The 18279-nt window shown below is 42.8% G+C and overlaps 1 protein-coding gene across 1 annotated transcript; it reads right to left on the reverse strand.

Annotated features, from left to right (window-relative positions):
• Positions 1 to 4744: 4744 nt before the first annotated feature.
• Positions 4745 to 6522, reverse strand: RPRM (reprimo, TP53 dependent G2 arrest mediator homolog). The gene has a single exon (XM_084892809.1). It carries the CDS (start codon positions 5981 to 5983, stop codon positions 5648 to 5650), a length of 336 nt encoding a protein of 111 aa, XP_084748935.1. The 5' UTR covers positions 5984 to 6522; the 3' UTR covers positions 4745 to 5647.
• Between the last annotated feature and the right edge of the window lie 11757 nt (positions 6523 to 18279).

Genomic DNA, 18279 nt, shown 5'->3' on the forward strand with positions numbered 1-18279 from the left:
TCTAATGGAAACAAATTTAAAATGGGGGTAGGGCAGAGTTTTGTTGCAACATTATCTCAGATGGTTTGACTTTTATGTATTGATCACTCTGCCTACATTTACACACTCAACAATATTTCAGCAAGCACCCAGCTACATATATTTAGAAAAGGATACTATGTACCTATCATCCCTTCAAAACATACATAAATAATCAAGTAAATAAAAATTTGCTTTCTTTATTCTCACTTCGTATATATTATTATTTGGGTTAAAAGCACGCCACTGTTTGCAAGCTTGCTAAGGATTATTTTGAAATGCATCTAGCTATCCTTGCAATAGTCCCTGTAGAGGCTCCCTCTGAAATATTTTGAATTTCTCAAATATAAATAATACATTCAAGACTATTTTGTTATCACTGTAAATGATTTATGACTTACTGATAATATCACCTACTTTATTTTCCCTCTAACCTATACTTTCCATGAATTTCAAAATCTCAGTTGATGCTATAAATATAATCCTGGACTTTCAAACATGTGAAGTGTCTAAAAAATACGAATGTCTCTGGAAAGGGGGACAGAGTGAAATTGGCCATGGAAGAAATTAACCATTGAGCATGTAAATTCAGACACTAGGAAACGGTTTCCACTGGTGGAGGTGACTGTATCATATCCCATTGGAGCTATTGTGCACATATCTAAGAGGGATTTGGCAGGTAGATAACAGATTTATTGTTGGAGAGAGGGTGTAAGCTGACAAGGTCCTTGCATACCCACACAATTTCCCAGACTTGTTTGGATGGCTACTATCAGTAGAATGAGAGCAACCTTTCATGGGTTGCCAAGAAGTCTATAACTATTTACTGAGATTTTCAATACCAAGAATTTGTCCTTCTGCTCTGTCCCTTAGAGATTAAGAGGAACAAAGAATACATTCCTCTTGACAGACCTCCTATTCAGTGTTTTGTGTATAAAAAGCATTGCGCAGTTAATAAACTTGCTACAGTCGGTCAATGGCTACCTGTCCTCCCCACCCCGCTTTCCTGTCTTTCTTTTCTCAATTCCCACCTCCCTACCTCAGCCCGGTTCAACTGTCAGGCTGGTCCTGGCAATTTATTGATTCCTATTTGGGGGATTGCTGTAGACTTGCTGCTTCAACAGGCTTTCAAATTGGGTTTGAGTCTTAGAGAACAAAAGGAACCCTGAAATCCTTCCCTGGCATCGCACCCCATCCCCCCTCAGAATGACAAGTATAATAAGCCAGGGCTAAGGAAGGCTCGTGGGAACAGCTGCTGTGCGCTGTTGCAGAAGCTCAAAGGGGAACATGCTTGAGGGGAGAAAAATTGGCTGTTACTTAGTTTTGAAACGCACACGAAGTTTAATAAACAACGGCATACATTAGTACGAATGTGTGTACACCTATGGCAACCACTTGCTGATTACTTGCTCCGGAGCGCACTGGGTTCTGCTTTCGTCGCTTCGTCCAGTGAGAACACAGAAATCTGGAATATTGAAGGCACTGCCTCAGATGATGTGTCATCTGTCAGCTGAGAAACTGCTGTTTACCTGGGCCTGGCCAGGTGTCCGGAATATTGCTTAGATTATTGTAAACAGTGTACATATCCTGAGTAAGGGAGCCTTTGACTTTTGGGGGGTGGGATTTTCTACTGGAAGGACCAAGATTGGAATGGTACTATGGTCAGTGTGCCTGTGCCTCCCTCCCTCAGACTTAGTGCAGAGACACTCGGTAGCAGGGCTGACCCAGGATCCAATGAGAGACCAGGTGGCTTGGAAATCAGAAACCAGGCGCAGGGACTGTCCACCCGGAGCTGGTGTGATCTTGGACTTAACACAGTCCTGTGACCTTTGTGCTTAGACTTCCCTCAAGCAGTCTTCCCTGTGCCCAGTGCTCAAATTCTTGATACATCTTTTAGAGAGTGGAGGGATTCATAACACCAGTCTTGAGAAAAATACCACTTACTAGCAATTAGCTAAGCTACTTATATGGAGGCCACCTAATTAGGCATCAGTGGCTGGCTGTACAGCCTGTGAGGGTTACAGCCCTACTAATCCACTTGCTGTGTCCCTGCTTCTGATCCATTTTCAGACAGTTTCAGGAAGTATCAGATACCTCCCCATGGGCCATGTCATATATAGCAAGCTTTTACAGGAAGCCATCTCTCTCTCTCTCTCTCTCTCTCTCTCTCTCTCTCTCTCTCTCTCTCTCTCTCTCTCGTCCGGGCTTCTCACTAATCACGGACCCAATGGTGAACTTAAGTGAGGGATAAAAATCTGCTGGTTTGCATCTATTTTTCCCAATTCCCCGTTTCTTAAAGCTGACATTGTTTTTCTTATGTGAAACCCTGAGAGTGACTTTTAAAACTCACTTTCCTTGTAGCACATCTGTGGATTTCTGGGGAAGGACTGACTCTCCATAAACTCCGAACAGGATTTAAAAGTTTCATTTAATGCATTTGCTAGGATCAGGGAAAACGACAGCCAAAAGCAGAGAGAGAGAGAAAGAGAGAGAGACAAGGAGTGGTGTGGGGCCTCAGAAAGTGGTAGCTGTGTGGCCGCAGGGAATAAGGAGTGTAAAAAGCTTCTTGTACACATTGCCTCATCTATAAAAACCAGAGCCACTTGGCATCTCTCTAAGTAACAAATGGACCTAGAATCTGCGGGGAAGAGTTGTTGGCAGGAAATGGTCCCCAGAGCTGTGATATTTTCAGACTCTGTGCATTTCCCTATAACGCATAGACCATGGATCACAAAGCCCATGTATCTGCTACCTCAGAACTAAATGTTGCAGGTTCTGGTTTGCAGACAACCACACTTTCTCGGAGAAGGAGAATTAATATGCTTTGTTGAAGTAAAAAGAAACGGAATTTTGCTTTTTGAGGTGCAGCGGAGAGGGAAGTGGTGTGCAGAAATATTTAGAGGAACAAGGATGGAGGAGATGGTAGTGTCAGAAGCAGAGATAGTAACAGTAGAGAAGAGAGTATAAGGAACTTGGGCAGGTTCTCTCTCTCTCTCAACTTTTAAGACTTTGGTTTTAATTAGAAATCTCTGTTTTCTAGAAACAAGGAACACCTGACTTGTAGGTGTGAAACCTTTCTTGTGTCTGAAACTTACTATACACATGTACTTCCCACACAGCAGAGCCCCACGCAAGATTCCTAGCTGATTGGTTTTTATCCCAAAATGGGTTTCCACACAACACTGAGCTCACTGGTGGGCTAATCAACCTGTGGGGGAAAGGGACCCTCAGCAGATTTTGCAGCCACAGAAACACTCTGAGTTTCATTTAAATGTCAGGTTAGTCCCAGAGTGCCCTGGTTATTCTGCTGTGTTTCTCCTTTTGAAACACGGAGGCAGCAGGCTAACTGGGTGCCACAGAGACTATCCACAAAACAGAGTCTCCATATCCTGTCCTAACCATCTGCAAAAGCAGACTGCCCGCCAGGACTCGCCATTGACTCCATGTTGACCCTGCTCCTCTCCCCAGATTCAAAACAAACAAACAAGCAAACACAAAAAGCAAGCCAGCCCTCACCTGCTGAAGACAATAGACACACCACCAAGCCTGACACTATTTAGCATTCAAAAAATTATTCTAGGTCATAGTTCCTGGCAAGATTTACTCTGAGAATGAAGTAGACACTTAATAGCGGGCAGGATGTTAAAGGACATTCAAACCTCTTGATCCCAACCCTCTGAGTCACTGAGGCTGTTTACACCAGTTGTGCTTCTTCCCAAGTGAAAGGGGCACTGGATTGTTGTTAAGGTTTTAGTTTTGTGTCTGCTACTGTGAAGTCTTCAATTGCTATCATATAGCAGAGGACCCTAACACGGGCATAAAAAATAAACTGCTCAAAACCTCTTGCCAAGTTCAAGCTTGAAGCTATTTTATCCTTTTTTTTATTGGGGGGGGGGGGAGACGAGGGGGTTGGTGAGAAGAGTCACATTCATGGTTTTCTCTATTTTTCTATAACTGTTCAGTTTCTGAGCCCTGACTGTGCCCAGGACCATCTGTAGCTCCCCTCTGGCCCCACTTTCTCAGCGGGGGCTGTGATCCGCATCTCTGACATTCAGGACCTGGCTAAGCCCCCTTGGACCATTCTGCCGGGCCTAGGCTTAATTACTGTAAATTCACAAGCAGGGGAGTGGAAGGAGGGTGGTCTCTTTTTAAATCTCATCCTCCCTCTAGAAAACGGTTAATTTGGCAAAGACAATGCATCCCCTGTTTTTGTAACAATGGCTTATCCCAGGGAGAATTAATGTCACTATGTACTTTTTAGCAGCTACTTTTCCTCACATTTCAATAATTTATTAATTTTTTTTTAAGCCTTCTTGATGATTTTGGTCGCTCAGGGGAAAGACGCCCTCCCTGAAAGCTGGCCAAGCCCTCTCCTGCTTTCATTAGCAGCGTAACCCTGTGTCCCCGCAGCCTGAGCCTGCAGGGAAGTGTAATGTTCCCACTGGGCCCTCCTGTCCTCTCGCCTGGCAGAAGAGCTGAGCCTAAATGAAATATGAAATATTAACTGTCCGAGGAGACAAAGGATGCTGCCTCCGGTGCCTGAGGTTTGGCCACGTCTCACTGGCCTCAGGCCTCTCTGTCTCATCGCCACCTCATCCCTCGGTTGGAACCACAAGTAGAAGAATCACAGCTCTCCAAAGCGAATTCTCTGGACCGGCATCCAGACTCCTTGCCTGTTTCCTTCTGCAGGGATCGCACAATGACGACCAAGAGGCCAGAAAAAAAAAACACTTAAATGTTGCATTTATTAAGGAAATGTTAAACACGGGGGGGGGGGGGGGGGGGGAGAGTCAAAACGGTGTCACGAATGTCAAGAGCACTTTTGTGGCATAAATCGTGCAGTCACGAGCTACTTACAGAGTTCTACTTCGGGTCTTTGCGTGGGGGCCAGCTGGAGCCCACTCCAAAGACCCAGTTGTGGATGAAATAAAAGAAACAACTCACCCCGTTCACATTCGCAAGCTCCCCCTCCCCCACCCTTTCCCCACGACGACAAAACCCTTAACTCCAGGACAGGCAAACAGGTCACTAGGGCAGAAAAAAACGAGTTATAAAATATTTACATTCAAGCAAACCCACACACACACACACAAACAAAAACTTAAAACGGCACGTTGCAATCAAGCAAAAGTATGTATCGCCTCTCCCGTCTGGGCTGGGAGAAAAGGCGGAGAATCCGGACACGGATTTGTGTCCCCATGAGTTTTGTTCCTGGAGCCTTGCACGGGTCCCTTCGCAGTCCATCGGGCGGGCGGTGGGTGCTGCGGGGTCTCTCCCCTGCCCGCCCTCTCCACCTGCCCCCGGAGCCTGGCCCACCTGCGGGCGGAGAAGAGCCTTTTTGCCCCGAGCTCGCGGCAGCTCCCCAAGTGTGCGCCCTCCTCTCCTCTTCTCGCCACTTGCTGCTCAGTCTACTCTATAGGGTAGGGGCGCTCTCCTCCGACAGCCAGGAGCGGGGACTTTTCTCAAGAGCGAGCGAGGAAACAGGTCGCTTCATCCCCGAAAGGCAGAGAAGTCAGAAGTCGAGAGAAAGAATGGACTCCGACAGGTTTGCTTCGCCCCAGGCTCTGGACGGTCGGTCAGGGGGCGCGGCCGGGCCGGCGAGGCGGGGAGGCGCGGGGCGGGCGGCCGGTCAGTAGGGCCCTACGACCACCGCCTCCACCTCCTTGGACGGCCTCCGCTCCTTCACCAGGAAGTTGATCATGCCCTCGGACTTGATGAGGAGGTTGCAGCCGAGGAAGAAGATGCCGAAGACCACGGTGAGCGAGAGCACGCACATGACGGCGATCTGCACCACGCGCATGATGTACAGGCTGCGCTCGTCGGGGCCGCCCTCGGCGAAGCCGTCGTCGGTCACCACGGACGCCTGGGTGCAGCAGCGCACGGCGCGCTCCAGCGCCTCGGAGCTGTTGGCCAGGAGCAGGCCGGCCACGTCCGTCTGGTTGCCCATGCCCAGCGCGGGGTTCATCGCCGGGGCGGGCGGGCGGCGGGGAGGAGCGGGTCGGTCCGAGGGGTGGGGACGGCGGAGGCGCGGGAGGAACAGGTGCCGAGCCGGAGCACTCACTTGCAGACTTGCGCGTCCCGGAGCTGCTCGCTCTCTCTCTCCTCCTGCCCAAGTGCCCCCGGCCGGCCGGTGAGAGTTTCCCAGGAGCCTTTTCTGACTCGCGCTGCAGCCTGGCTGGTCTGCGCCGTCTGCTGCTGCTGCTGCTGCTGCTCCCGGGCGGTGCTCGCTCCCGGCGCTCGCCCGGCTGGGGGCTGCGGGGACTTGGCGGGGCCGGGCCGGGAGGGAGTGGGAGGTGCGGGCGCGGCCGCGGCTGGGCGCTGCTCCGGGTAAACAGCGGCCCCTGCCGGCCGCGCGGCGGCTCTGCGTCCGCTGTGGCTGGGCGGCGGTGAGGCAAAGATGCTCACTAACCTCCTCTGGGTCCTGCTTGTCTTGCTTAGCCTCTGTTCCAGGTCCAAAGGCTAGGCAGAGGTCGTTGTACTCTTCTGGCTGGATGGATGAGTCAAGAGTTTCGGGTTGATGGACGGTTGGGATCGGCTGAAAGTTTCCCAAGAACTGGGTCACATCAGCTCTGCGTTCTTCCCTCCTGCCCCTCTTACCTCTGAGCGATGCAAAGTGGCCAGGATCCCAGGTGCCAGATGGTGATTGCCAATGCCTGTGTCTGACAGTCTCACCTGAGAGCCTGGGAGGATTTCTAGTGCAGCAGGGTTGTCCTGTGTGTAGTTTTTTAAAAAAGGCATTGATTTCAGAAGAAAGAAAAACAGGGAGAGAGGGCAGGAGGAAAAGAGGAAAGAAAAGGTGGAAGTGGGGGGGGAAAGAGAGGGAGAAAGGAAGCTATTGGAAAACAGAGTAACACGGGTTTTATACTGATTTTTAGGGCAGAGGAAAGGGGTTTATGGGAAGGAGGTGTTGTTCTTTGGAGGCGTTTGTGTGGAGGTATTTGCCAGGCACAGCAGGGTCAGGGCTCTGGGAAGGGAGGGGAAGGTGGACCGAGCGGCCAGCCACTCTTGTAATTGCAGATGGATTTCAGGATGTGTTCTAATTTTTTCTCTGTTGGCAGTTGTTTAAGGGAATTGCTCATCACATCCATCACCTAGAATACTGTCCCACTGCTGGAAACCCTCCCCATTTTCCATAACCTGATGTATTTCACCTTAATCATTTAAAACAAAACTAGAGATGCTTTAGGGGCCAACTCATAATTTTGCTGTCAGTTTCAGTGAAATGTTATACATCTGTCATATTATTTCTTAAACTCTAGATTTTTTTTTAAATCTTTTTTTTTTTCTACCTTCCTTCCTTTTTCTCTCCATTCCTCTCCCCTACCCCACTTAAACTGTTTTCTTTCAGCTGGAAACCTTGAAGTATAGCCCAAACTTCTGATAGAATATATCTACTAACTTTCTATTATATTATAACATAGTAGTGCTACGGTCACCAAAGGAGGAACGCACGAGGTCAAATGTGGTAAAGAATTATGAATTTATTAGATCATCTGGAGACCAGATGGGCTGTGCCCCAAAATGGTACCAGCGCCCATGGACAGGGAGTCAAGGGTGTTAAAGGACTCTTGGTGAGCTTTTTCTGAGGGGAATTCTCTGGGCCCGTCTGATCTGGATCCTGGGCAAGTCTAGAGGGGAAAGTTACTCATCTTGGCAAATAGAATGTGGTCTAAGGGAAAGGGAATGTCGGTTGTGATGTGTCGAAAGGTCAGTTTCCCAGGGGAGGGGGGATATCGATTGGATTGTTTGATTAGACCTAACAAGTAGCTGTTACATTTTCAACTCTATTCTCAATTCCATTCTATATGCTTGTTAAACCCTCTAATTTTTGTTTCCACAAACATAGCTTATTCCATTCAGAGGTTTCCTTACGTTTCCTAAAATATTTTGTGGCCATGATAAAACTCTTTAGTTAAGATTTTTCAATTTTTGAGTGTATATTGGCTTCAATAAGTTTAGTTCCTTCTAGATAGCATTTTTTCCCCCCTTTTGGGATCTCCTTTTGGTATTTCCCCTTTTAGTATCTCAGACCTATGCTGCTGGGCCTTGTCTGCAATTCACCTGGTTTATTGCTCTAGTTTCCCATGTGTATATTAGCATTAAAGAAGGCTCCACTCCCAATAATTACTTTTTTCCTAACTAAAAAAGTTGCTTAAAATTCACTATACAATCAGTCTATCTTAGTTAATATGGGTGACACTTAAGAACAATAAAACAGTCCTAGCTGGTTTGGCTCAGTGGACAGAGCATCGGCCTGTGGACTGAAGGGTCATGGGTTTGGTTCTGGTCAAGAGCATGTACCTTGGTGCAGACTCCATCCCCAGCCCTGGCTGGGGGGCTTTTGCAGGAGGCCACCAATCCATTCTCTCTCTCACATTGATGTTTCTCTCTCTCGGTCTCTCCTTCTCCCTTCCACTCTCTCTAAGTTAGGGGTGTTGAACTCAATCAGAGAAGGGGCCAAAATCTAAAATCCAGCCTAAATTGCGGGCCGAATGGTTTACTGAACAGTCATAAACTGACAATGTCATAAACTGACAGCGGAGTGCAGTGATGACAGCGCGGTGCGGGCCACATTGCAAGGCCTGGCGGGCTGGATTTGGCCCGCGGGCCTTGTGTTTGACACATTGCTCTAAGTCAATGGAAAAAATATCCTTTGGTGAGGATCGACACATAACAAAACAAAACAATAAAACCTATGTATAAAAATTACAGACGACTTTCAGACAATATGAGGCAATATTAAAATGAGCGGCAGAGGCAAGTAGTAGGAATTTAAAAAAGCAAATGGTGGAGAATAGCTATCCACTCCCAGGAATCATAATTTGCACAGGACTTTGTGTTTAGTAGAGGTTGGGTTTTGATAAAAAGAGAGAGAATAGCCCCTCCTTTATGTGACAAAAACAAAGAGTGTTATAGTACATCTGTAAGGTCCAGCATAATACATTTGAGGTGTAAAGAATTCCCCAAAATTTTAATTTCCTCATTATCAGATTTGAGTGTATTTGTTGATATTGACAGTATTACTGTTTTGGCAAGCAGTCAGTGTTAAAATGATTAAATCTTGGAGTCCAGTGAACATTTTATAATATCAAACCTCTAGATTTGGGGAACATAATCTTAAAGGAAGTAAAGTAACACTGCAACTATGTTTATTTCTTTCAGCTCTAACCAACCAGTCAGGAAATTGTGAATGTGCTATTCCTTTTAACTAATTCCGATCTTTGGGAATGTGGTTTTGTTTCCTTTATCTTATCCCAACACCCCCCCACCCCTCCTTCCCCCATTTTGTTGAATAAGGTTGCTTGGAACATTTAGATGGAATTCAACCTAATAGTACAAAATTACATTACCTCTCACTCATTCCAACACCTAAGGGAATCTGGGCTGCTACAGCTTCTCTAAAGAAACTTTTATTTATTTTTCCTTTTTGAGTGAACATTTTCCTCTCACCTTTACAACTGTTATATTCACTTCTTAAGGAAAGTGCTAGAGATGTGGAAAAGAATCCTTTAAGAAATGTCAATTTCTAGAATAATAGCCGGTGATGTGGAAGGGGTGACATAATGATAATTTACTTTAAACGAAAGGCTTTTGACACACAGGACTCATTGTTTTATTTAACTAGTGACCTCTCCTATTTCATTGGAAAGAAGGCTTGACTTTCAGCATTTCACAATAAACATGTTACATAAGAAAGAAACACTTATCTGTTCTTTCCAGAAAATGTCTATGACATACAGTGGTGCCTCACACAACGAACTTAATTCGTTCCAGGAGCAAGTTTGTTATGCGAAAAGTTCGTTATGTGAAACGCGTTTTCCCATAACAATACATGTTAAAAAAAATAATTCGTTCTGTAGCATAAAATGTGCTAAGATGACATAAAAAAAAGATAAATTTTTTGTTATTATTTTTATTTAGATATATCTAAAAACATAATTTAAAAAAAAAAAAAACACACATTTTTTTAATTTTAAGACAGACTAAGTAGAGTCTACCGTGCGTGATTTAATTCGTAATGAAGAACGATTGCCGCGATACGTGCTTAACTTAAGCGCAGTGACTAACGACTGCCTGCAGTGCCTGTGCAGAAGGATGCAATACATCGGCAGCGATCGTGGAAGCTCGGGCGAAGTAGTCGTGGAAGCTCGGGCGACTTCGTTGTGTGAAACGAAGTTCATTGTATGAATCATGAAATGAAGTTCGTTGTGTGCAGCGTTCGCTGTGCGAGGCGTTCTTTATGCGAGGCACTACTGTATAATAAATACATTGTGCCAAGATAGTCCAGGCTGGGATTGGTGGGCATTATAAACAGAACTCGCTGGGTCTGTAGTTTAAATAGTCTAGATATACCCAGATGCTTCCAATGTTAAAACCTTTTTTCTTGGTTCTTTCTTTGCATGTATTTTGAAAATATTCAATAGACATTTAAAAAAAGAGAATATCAGACATAGAAAGGATATTTATTACTTTTAGGAAATTTTTTTTTTTAAAAAAATAAGCCACATTAAATTACACAATGTACAAATGTAAGTATGAGTAAGAATAAGCACTCCTATTCATTCATAAAAGTATACTCGGGTCCTGCCAGTGTGCAGTCATAGTTTGATTCCCGGTCAGCTGATCAGTGATTCTCTCTCATCATTGGTGTTTCTCTCTCTCCCTCTCCCTTCCTTTCTGAAATCAATAACAACATATATATATATATATATATATATATATATATATATATATATATATTTTTTTTTAAGTAGTCTCAGCATCTGGAACACACACACACACACACACAGCCAGAAAAAAGGCAAAATAGTTTATTGAACTACCAAAAGAGATACCATGCACTTCAAATATGTAAATTCTTACATTTTTACCCTTAGATAGACCCCTCAAATCTCTCTCAAACCAGTGTACTTTTACTTTTTACATAATTTTAACTTTCTTCTTTATCTGTTTCTCATGGTGACAGGATATCAGTAGCATCATGTGGGTTGGAGAGAAGAAAATGACAGGAGGTGGGTGCTTTATTACCACAAGGAGAACCTCCAAAAGGGAAAGCAAATTAAATGACATACACAGATTTTCTAAAAGTGTGCTATATTAGTTTGGAGATAGTTAATAAAAAGACAAATAGTTTTAGATGATTAAGAGTCTAACAACACTTGTAAGTCATGGACTTTGAATCCTACTGTCTTCATTTAATAGCTACACATGATCTTGGAAAAGTTCCATCACCCTCATGTATCTCATTTACCTATCTGTGAAATGGGAATGATGTTCCACAGGATATTGAAAGGACTGATTTGCTCTCTGAAAATAACTTAAAGTAGTGTCTAGTAGCACATAGCAAGATCTCAAACAAAAGTATCTTTCTGCAGCTCCTGAGGAGGCATCAATATGTACAAATTACTAAAATAAATAAAGGTTATATTTTGTTTAATGTTTCCATATGAAGCCATTGACTTTGTTAGGTAAAGAATTCTAAGTGTTTGTGTTCAAATCAGAATCCAGGTAGGAATGTAAAAAGGTGCACCCTCTGTGGAAAATAGTACGACTGTTGCTCAAAAAATTAAATATAGAATTACTACATGATCCAACAGTTCTATTTCAATGTACATACCCTCAAAATTGGAAAGCAGGCACTTGAACAGGTTTATAGCAGTATTGTTAACAGTATTGTTAACAAAAGGTGGAAACAACCCAAATGCCCATCAGTGGATAAAGGAATAAACAAATTGTGGTGTACACATGCACACAGCATTAAAAGCAGTGGAATTCTGATACATAGTCAACAAGGATTGGTGCACGGGTAGGGTCCTTAGTGGCTGCTGGCTTCCTCCATATCATGCCACCTCCTGTTGGTCAGCACACATCATAGTGAGCAATCGAACTCCCAGTAGGTTGAACTCCGGAGGGGATATTTTTGCATATCAGGCTTTTATATAGATAGATAGATAGATAGATAGATAGATAGATAGATAGATACCTAGAATAAGCAAATTAAAAAGACAAGAGTAGAATAGTTGTTTTCAGAGACTAGGAGGAGAAGATTAATGGGGAAGATGAAAAAGTGTGATGGTTACACAACAATGTAAATATACTTATTGCCACTGACTTAGATACTTCAAAATGTTAAAATGGTAAATTTTATGTTATAGACAAGTTATCACAATAAAAAAATCCTAAATATTTAAATTAGACTGAACATAAATATTAGATATAAATTTCTGACATTCAGAGAACTTAGAAAATAACACCTAAAAGTCATTTATCTCCCCAGAGTTCAAATATAGTCACCTTTAGTAATTAAGAATATTTTCATCCCTTCTTTTTCTATATTTATTTTAGCTTAATCTTGACCATGCAGTAATACAATTTATATCTTACTCTTCCTCTTTAACCTTGTATTTTCCCATGACATAAAAAAATGTACTATATGTAAACTTTTAATGAGTATATAGCACTTTATTATGTGAACATGCCAGCTAAGCAATTGCCCTATAGCTGACCAGTTATGCTGCTCTCAAATATTGCTACTGAATCAGTTACACACAAAGACCATTTTTGCTCATAAATGTTTTCTATATGTAGATTACATAGATAGGATACATTTACAAAATTGTAATTTTAGGGAGAACAATATTATTTTTTTTTAAAGCAACACAGCTGAATTGTAATAAAGGCTTGTACCAATTTTTGCCGCCATTTGGAAAGCATACAAATATCCATTTTATCACACTCTCTGGAGTGTTTTCAACGTGGGCTCCATTTTAGAATCACCTAATGAGCTTTTACATTTCTTTTTATAATCAAATCAAACTCATAAGGATTAAATCAGAACCCTAGTGTGTATTTAAAAAATAAATTCCCAAGTAATGCAGTAGAGAAGCCATGGTTGAAAACCACTGCTTAATCTTTTCAAGCTTGCTCTAAGTCTAATGTAACCTGGATGGGGATAGGAAATGAATGATTCCCAGGTCTGACTGCAAGCCAATGAAGCAATTTCCCTAACTTGCTCCCTGGGTTCATCCACTGGAATTCTACTTTGGTAGAGGGTTTGAGATGGGTCCTATAAATTTGCATTTTTAGCAAGTATCCCAGGAATTGCTGTTCTTGAGCATCAAATATTATGATTTTTAAAAATTATCATTGCAAGTCTAATAGGAAAAAACGGTACATTTCCACATAAGTGTTACAGAACCGTATTATTTATGTTTAGATTCAGGTCCTTTGCCTATTACTCATGTGATATTTTATCATTCATATTGATTATATTGACTTATAATAACTCTTTATCAAATATATTAACTGTATGTATGATATATTTGTAAATATTTTTCTGCTTCATTTGTCTGTTAAATTGGGCTATATTCTTTTTAGCTATATAGGATTCTGATTACATATGTCTACTGTTGTAGATACCTCATATAAATGAAGCCATTCAGAATTTGTCCTTCTGTGACAAGCTTATTTCGAGTAATATGAATTTGCATTTTTTAGCAAGGATCCCAGGAAATGCTGTTCCTATACCAAACCCACAAGAAAAATAGACTAAGGACCTGAATGAATCAATATTTTTTACCAGCAATTTTTTAATTGCTTTTATATTTAGACTTTTTTTAGACTTTTAAGGGGAAAACACATATTTATTACACCAGTGAAAGTTCTTTTACATAAAACCCCTCTTGGGGACACAGATTCAGACAAGTCTCTAACATAACGCTTTTGACAGATGACTCACTGGTGATGCCAACTGTGACCTGTTTTAATGAACTTGCAGAATGCTCCCATAACATCTGCCCAGGCATCAAACCGGGGTGTGAAATTGTTGCTAACTCTTGTAGGAGTTTTTCATTTTATAAACACTCTAGAGTTGCTGTCATAAAATTAACAGTTTCCTTAACCAAATGCAAGGTCTACATCGAATATCCAGCATCAGCCCCAGCAGAGCGAGCATTTTGAGTTTGTCTTCTCTTTATCACCTGGGACAGGTACATGAAAGCTATCCGGAGTCTCAGATGATGTAGATTACACAGCCATCCACCAGAAGTCATTTAGAAATAACCCACCCATGGAGACCTTTCACATCCATCTTGTGAATTTCCTGGCTGATCTTGGGAAAGAATGGTAAGCAGTGGATGGTGAAGGCCATGGTTCATTCATAGTGGCAAACATAATCTTCTATCATTCTCTTGGTCAGCCACACAACCTTAGGACAGAAAAGGAAATAAAATGAATTCCATGAAATACAAAGTTAAGCCAACCCTACTCATACATAAGATCTACCTTGACTAAGTGAAATAAGCTAGTCACAGAGGGACAAATACCATAGGGTTTCATTTATATGAGGCATCTACAATAGTCGAAGTCATAGAGACATAGAACACAATGGTGATTGCCAGAGGCAGGGAGGTAGGGAAAATGAGAAACTCTTGTTCATTGGATATAAGATTACAGTTATGCTCAGTGATTAAGATCCAGATATCTTCTGTGCCAGGAGTTAACAATATGGTAATGTGCACCTAAAAATTTATGAAGGAGGCAGATATTCTGTTAAGTGTTCTTGCCACAAAACAAAAAAAACCAAAAAACAAACAAGAACCCCAATGAAACACAAGGAAACTCTGCGAGTTGTTGGATATGTCTATTACCTTGATGGTGGGGAGGATATGATGGGTCTTAGGTATGTCCAAACTCATTTAATTGTGCACATCAGAAAGTGCAGTTCTTTGTGTTTAATTAAAGCTCAATAAAGCTGTTGTTGTTGTTTTTTTTTTTTTTAATACAGTGCATTAGTTGTCTAAGAGAGAAAAAAGATTGTCTCCTAGGATTTACTGCAGAAGGAATGTAGGCTGAAGTGTGTTCCAGATATTGGCCCCTGACCCTATGTAAAAGCATTATTATCTGGGGCATTGCTACCATTGGCAAAGCCAAATGTGCTACTCATTCAAGAAGATATGGACTGAGCAGGGATTTATTTTTTATTTTTTTCATTATTTCTAAACTTAGAAAGTTTACCCTGATTTATCATTTATTTATATACTAGAGGCCTGGTGCATGAAATTCATGCATGGGGGAGTGTGTCCCTCAGCCCAGCCTGTACCCTCTCCAATCTGGGACCCCTCAAGGGATGTCCGACTGCCCATTTAGGCCCGATCTTGGTAGGCCATAACGTTGTATGGCTGACCAAGAGAATGATAGAAGATTATGTTTGCCAGTGTGAGTGAACCATGGCCTTCACCATCCACTGCTTACCATTCTTTTCCAAGATCAGCCAGGAAATTCACAAGATGAATGTGAAAGGTCTCCAGGGGTTCACAAGATGGATGTGAAAGGTCTCCAGGGGTGGGTTATTTCTAAATGTCTTCTGGTGGATGGCTGAGTAATCTACATAATCTGAGACTCCAGATAGCTTTCATGTACCTGTCCCGGGTGATAAGAAGAAGGCAAACTCAAAATGCCTGCTCTGCTGGGGCTGATGTTGGATATGGCCTAAACAGGCAGTCAGACATCCTTCTCACAATCCAGGACTGCTGGCTCCCAACTGCTCTCCTGCCTGCCTTCCTGATTGCCCCTAATTGCTTCTGCCTGCCAGCCTAATCACCCCTAACCACAACCCTGACTGCCTGATTGATGTCTCACTGCTCCCCTGCCAGCCTGATTGCCCCTAACTTTCCTCCCCTGTGGGCCTGGTCACCCTTAACTGCCCTCCTGCACAGGCCTGGTCACCCTTAACTGCCCTCCTGCACAGGCCTGGTCCCCCCCAACTGCCCTCCCTTGCAGGCCTGGTTCCTGCCAACTGGCCTCCCCTGATGGCCATCTTGTGGCAGCCATCTTGTGTCCACATAGGAACAGGATCTTTGACTACATAGGTGCAGCCATCTTGTGTGTTGGAGTGAGGTATTTGCATATTACTCTTTTATTAGATAGGATAGAGGCCTGGTGCACGGTGGGGAGCTGGCTGGTTTGCCCTGAAGGGTGTTCCGAATCAGGGTGGGGGTTCCCTTGGGGTGTGGGGTGGCTTGAGTGAGGGGCCTGTGGTGGCTTGCAGGCTGACCATGCCCCCCCCCCCCCCCCCCCCCCCCCCCCCCCCCCGTGACCCAAGTGAAGGCCCTGATATCTGGGATTTATTTATCTTCTATAATTGAAACTTTGTAGCCTTGAGCAGAGGCCAGGGCAGGCCAGGACAGGACAGGAAATTTAGCTTCCTCCATCGCTGTGGAAACCCAAGCCTCCTGCTCGCTTTGTGGCTGAGCCATCTTGGCTGGGTTAATTTGCATACTTGCTCCTGATTGGCTGGTGCATGTGGCTTGTGGGCTAACGGAGGTATGGTCACTTTGCATGTTTCTCTTTTATAGTGCATGCACTGGTGGAGTCCCTTGGCCTGGCCTGTGCACTCTCACAATCTTGGACCCCTCGGAGGATGTCAGACTGCCAGTTTCAGCCTGATCTCCACAAGCCAAGCTGCGGGACCCCACCAGTGCATGAATCCTTGCACCGGGCCTCTAGTATGCATATAAAATCTTTGGTTAATCTTTTCCCTCTCCCATCCCCCCTTGCCTCTGAAATTCATTAGTCTGTTCCATGTTTCCATGCCTGTGTGTTGAACATCTGCCCCCTGGTGGTCAGTGCACATTATAGCTTCCAGTCAAATGGTTGAATGGTTGTTTAGGCTTTTATATATAGAGAGATTATTATTTTATTTTTAAAAACATTTATATTTGCATTGCTTTATATTGAACATAATGGTCTATCTGGAACATATTTTAACATAAGTTTGTCCCCCTAATTAGTCCATTAATAGGTAAATAATAAACAAATTATTTAATTCTGATTTTGAATTTCAGAACTTAAGTAAGAAATTTCATGTGTCTATTTTTTTATAATAGAAAATATGTAATCTTTGTTTTTAAATATATTTAATTGATTTTTTACAGAGAGGAAGGGAGAGGGATAGAGAGCTAGAAACATCAAGGAGAAAGAAACATCTACCAGCTACCTTTTGCACACCCCCCACCAGGTATGTGCCCGCAACCAATGTACATGCCCTTGACTGGAATCGAACCTGGAACTGTTCAGTCCGCAGACCAACTCTATCCACTGAGTCAAACTGGTTTCGGCAAAATATGTAAACTTTTAAACAAAATCTTTAAACTTTAAGGTTCTAAAATGTAGAGACTGTATCAGCCTAATTTATCTTTTGATCTTTGCATCTATGTTGTTGAAGGTAGATCAGAGGAAAGCAGTCAGCAAGTGGGTGAAGTAATAAAGATTAAACCAAGTGCCTGCCTCTTCCTCTTTTATTTATATACAATCCCTGGATCTCCAACCTGATGCCCTCTGATGACAGTGCTCATCTCTCTGTGGGAGGAGAGTGACTGTCTTTGTGTGACACAGGTGACCGCTCTGAGTCAGAGCTTTCTCTCAATGCACAGGCACATGGAATAACTGGTGAGTAGCAGCCACAATGTTCTCATCTATTAATACCTTTATACTGTTGTTAAAATAAAGGGCCAAAAAAAGCAAGTAATAACTCACCTCCAAATTTGATTACAAATCCTGACCACTGCACATGCTGAGAAGTTTTAAGAATGATCATGGTAGACTTGTGGTGTTGTTTTTATTAAATGTAAAGCACAGACAATTTTTGCCTCCATGGAATTTTTGTCATTAATCCAATCTGATTTTCTGCCCACTATGTAAAGCCTGCATGATTTAGACTTTAAAGTGAAAAAGTCTCCAAGTGGCTTAAAGCCTTCAGTGCTACTGGTGCATCCCTTCCCATTTAAAGAAACAAGACTCCAACTTCAAAACGGGGCAGAAGCATGTGGCTTCAAGGAATCATGAAAGATGAAATTTCTCCGACATATCAGCTTCAGTTCCATTAATCTAAGGCAGGATATAGCTTCTATTTCCAAAGGGCAAGTGTATGATGTTTCTCTTGAAAATGTATATAAAACTACAAGGGAGAAATCATCTTTGTAAACCAAGGAGGAAAACAAAAAATCTTTCCCATAGCACATTGAAGTTAGACGTGTATATTTAAACTCATGAAGATTTATGTCTTCTTCAAATCTGTAGGCACAATAGATAGAAACAATGAAGGCCACTCATTTTTAGATAATAAGCGGGAGTGGCAGAATTTATTTATACACTGATAACAGAGACAAGAATAGTCCAACATTTACTGTATGCACATCTGTGATTTTGCAGTTGAGAAGTCTATCTTTAAAGACTTTTTAAAAGTCAATATGATAGCTGTCC

The sequence above is a fragment of the Pipistrellus hanaki genome, assembly GCF_964339955.1.
Source record: "Pipistrellus hanaki genome assembly, chromosome: 8".
NCBI classification, from domain to species: Eukaryota; Metazoa; Chordata; class Mammalia; order Chiroptera; family Vespertilionidae; genus Pipistrellus; species Pipistrellus hanaki.

Excerpts from the sequence above, each read along its gene's own strand:
- RPRM (XM_084892809.1), bottom strand. The coding sequence starts at position 5,983 with ATGAACCCCGCGCTGGGCATGGGCAACCAGACGGACGTGGCCGGCCTG.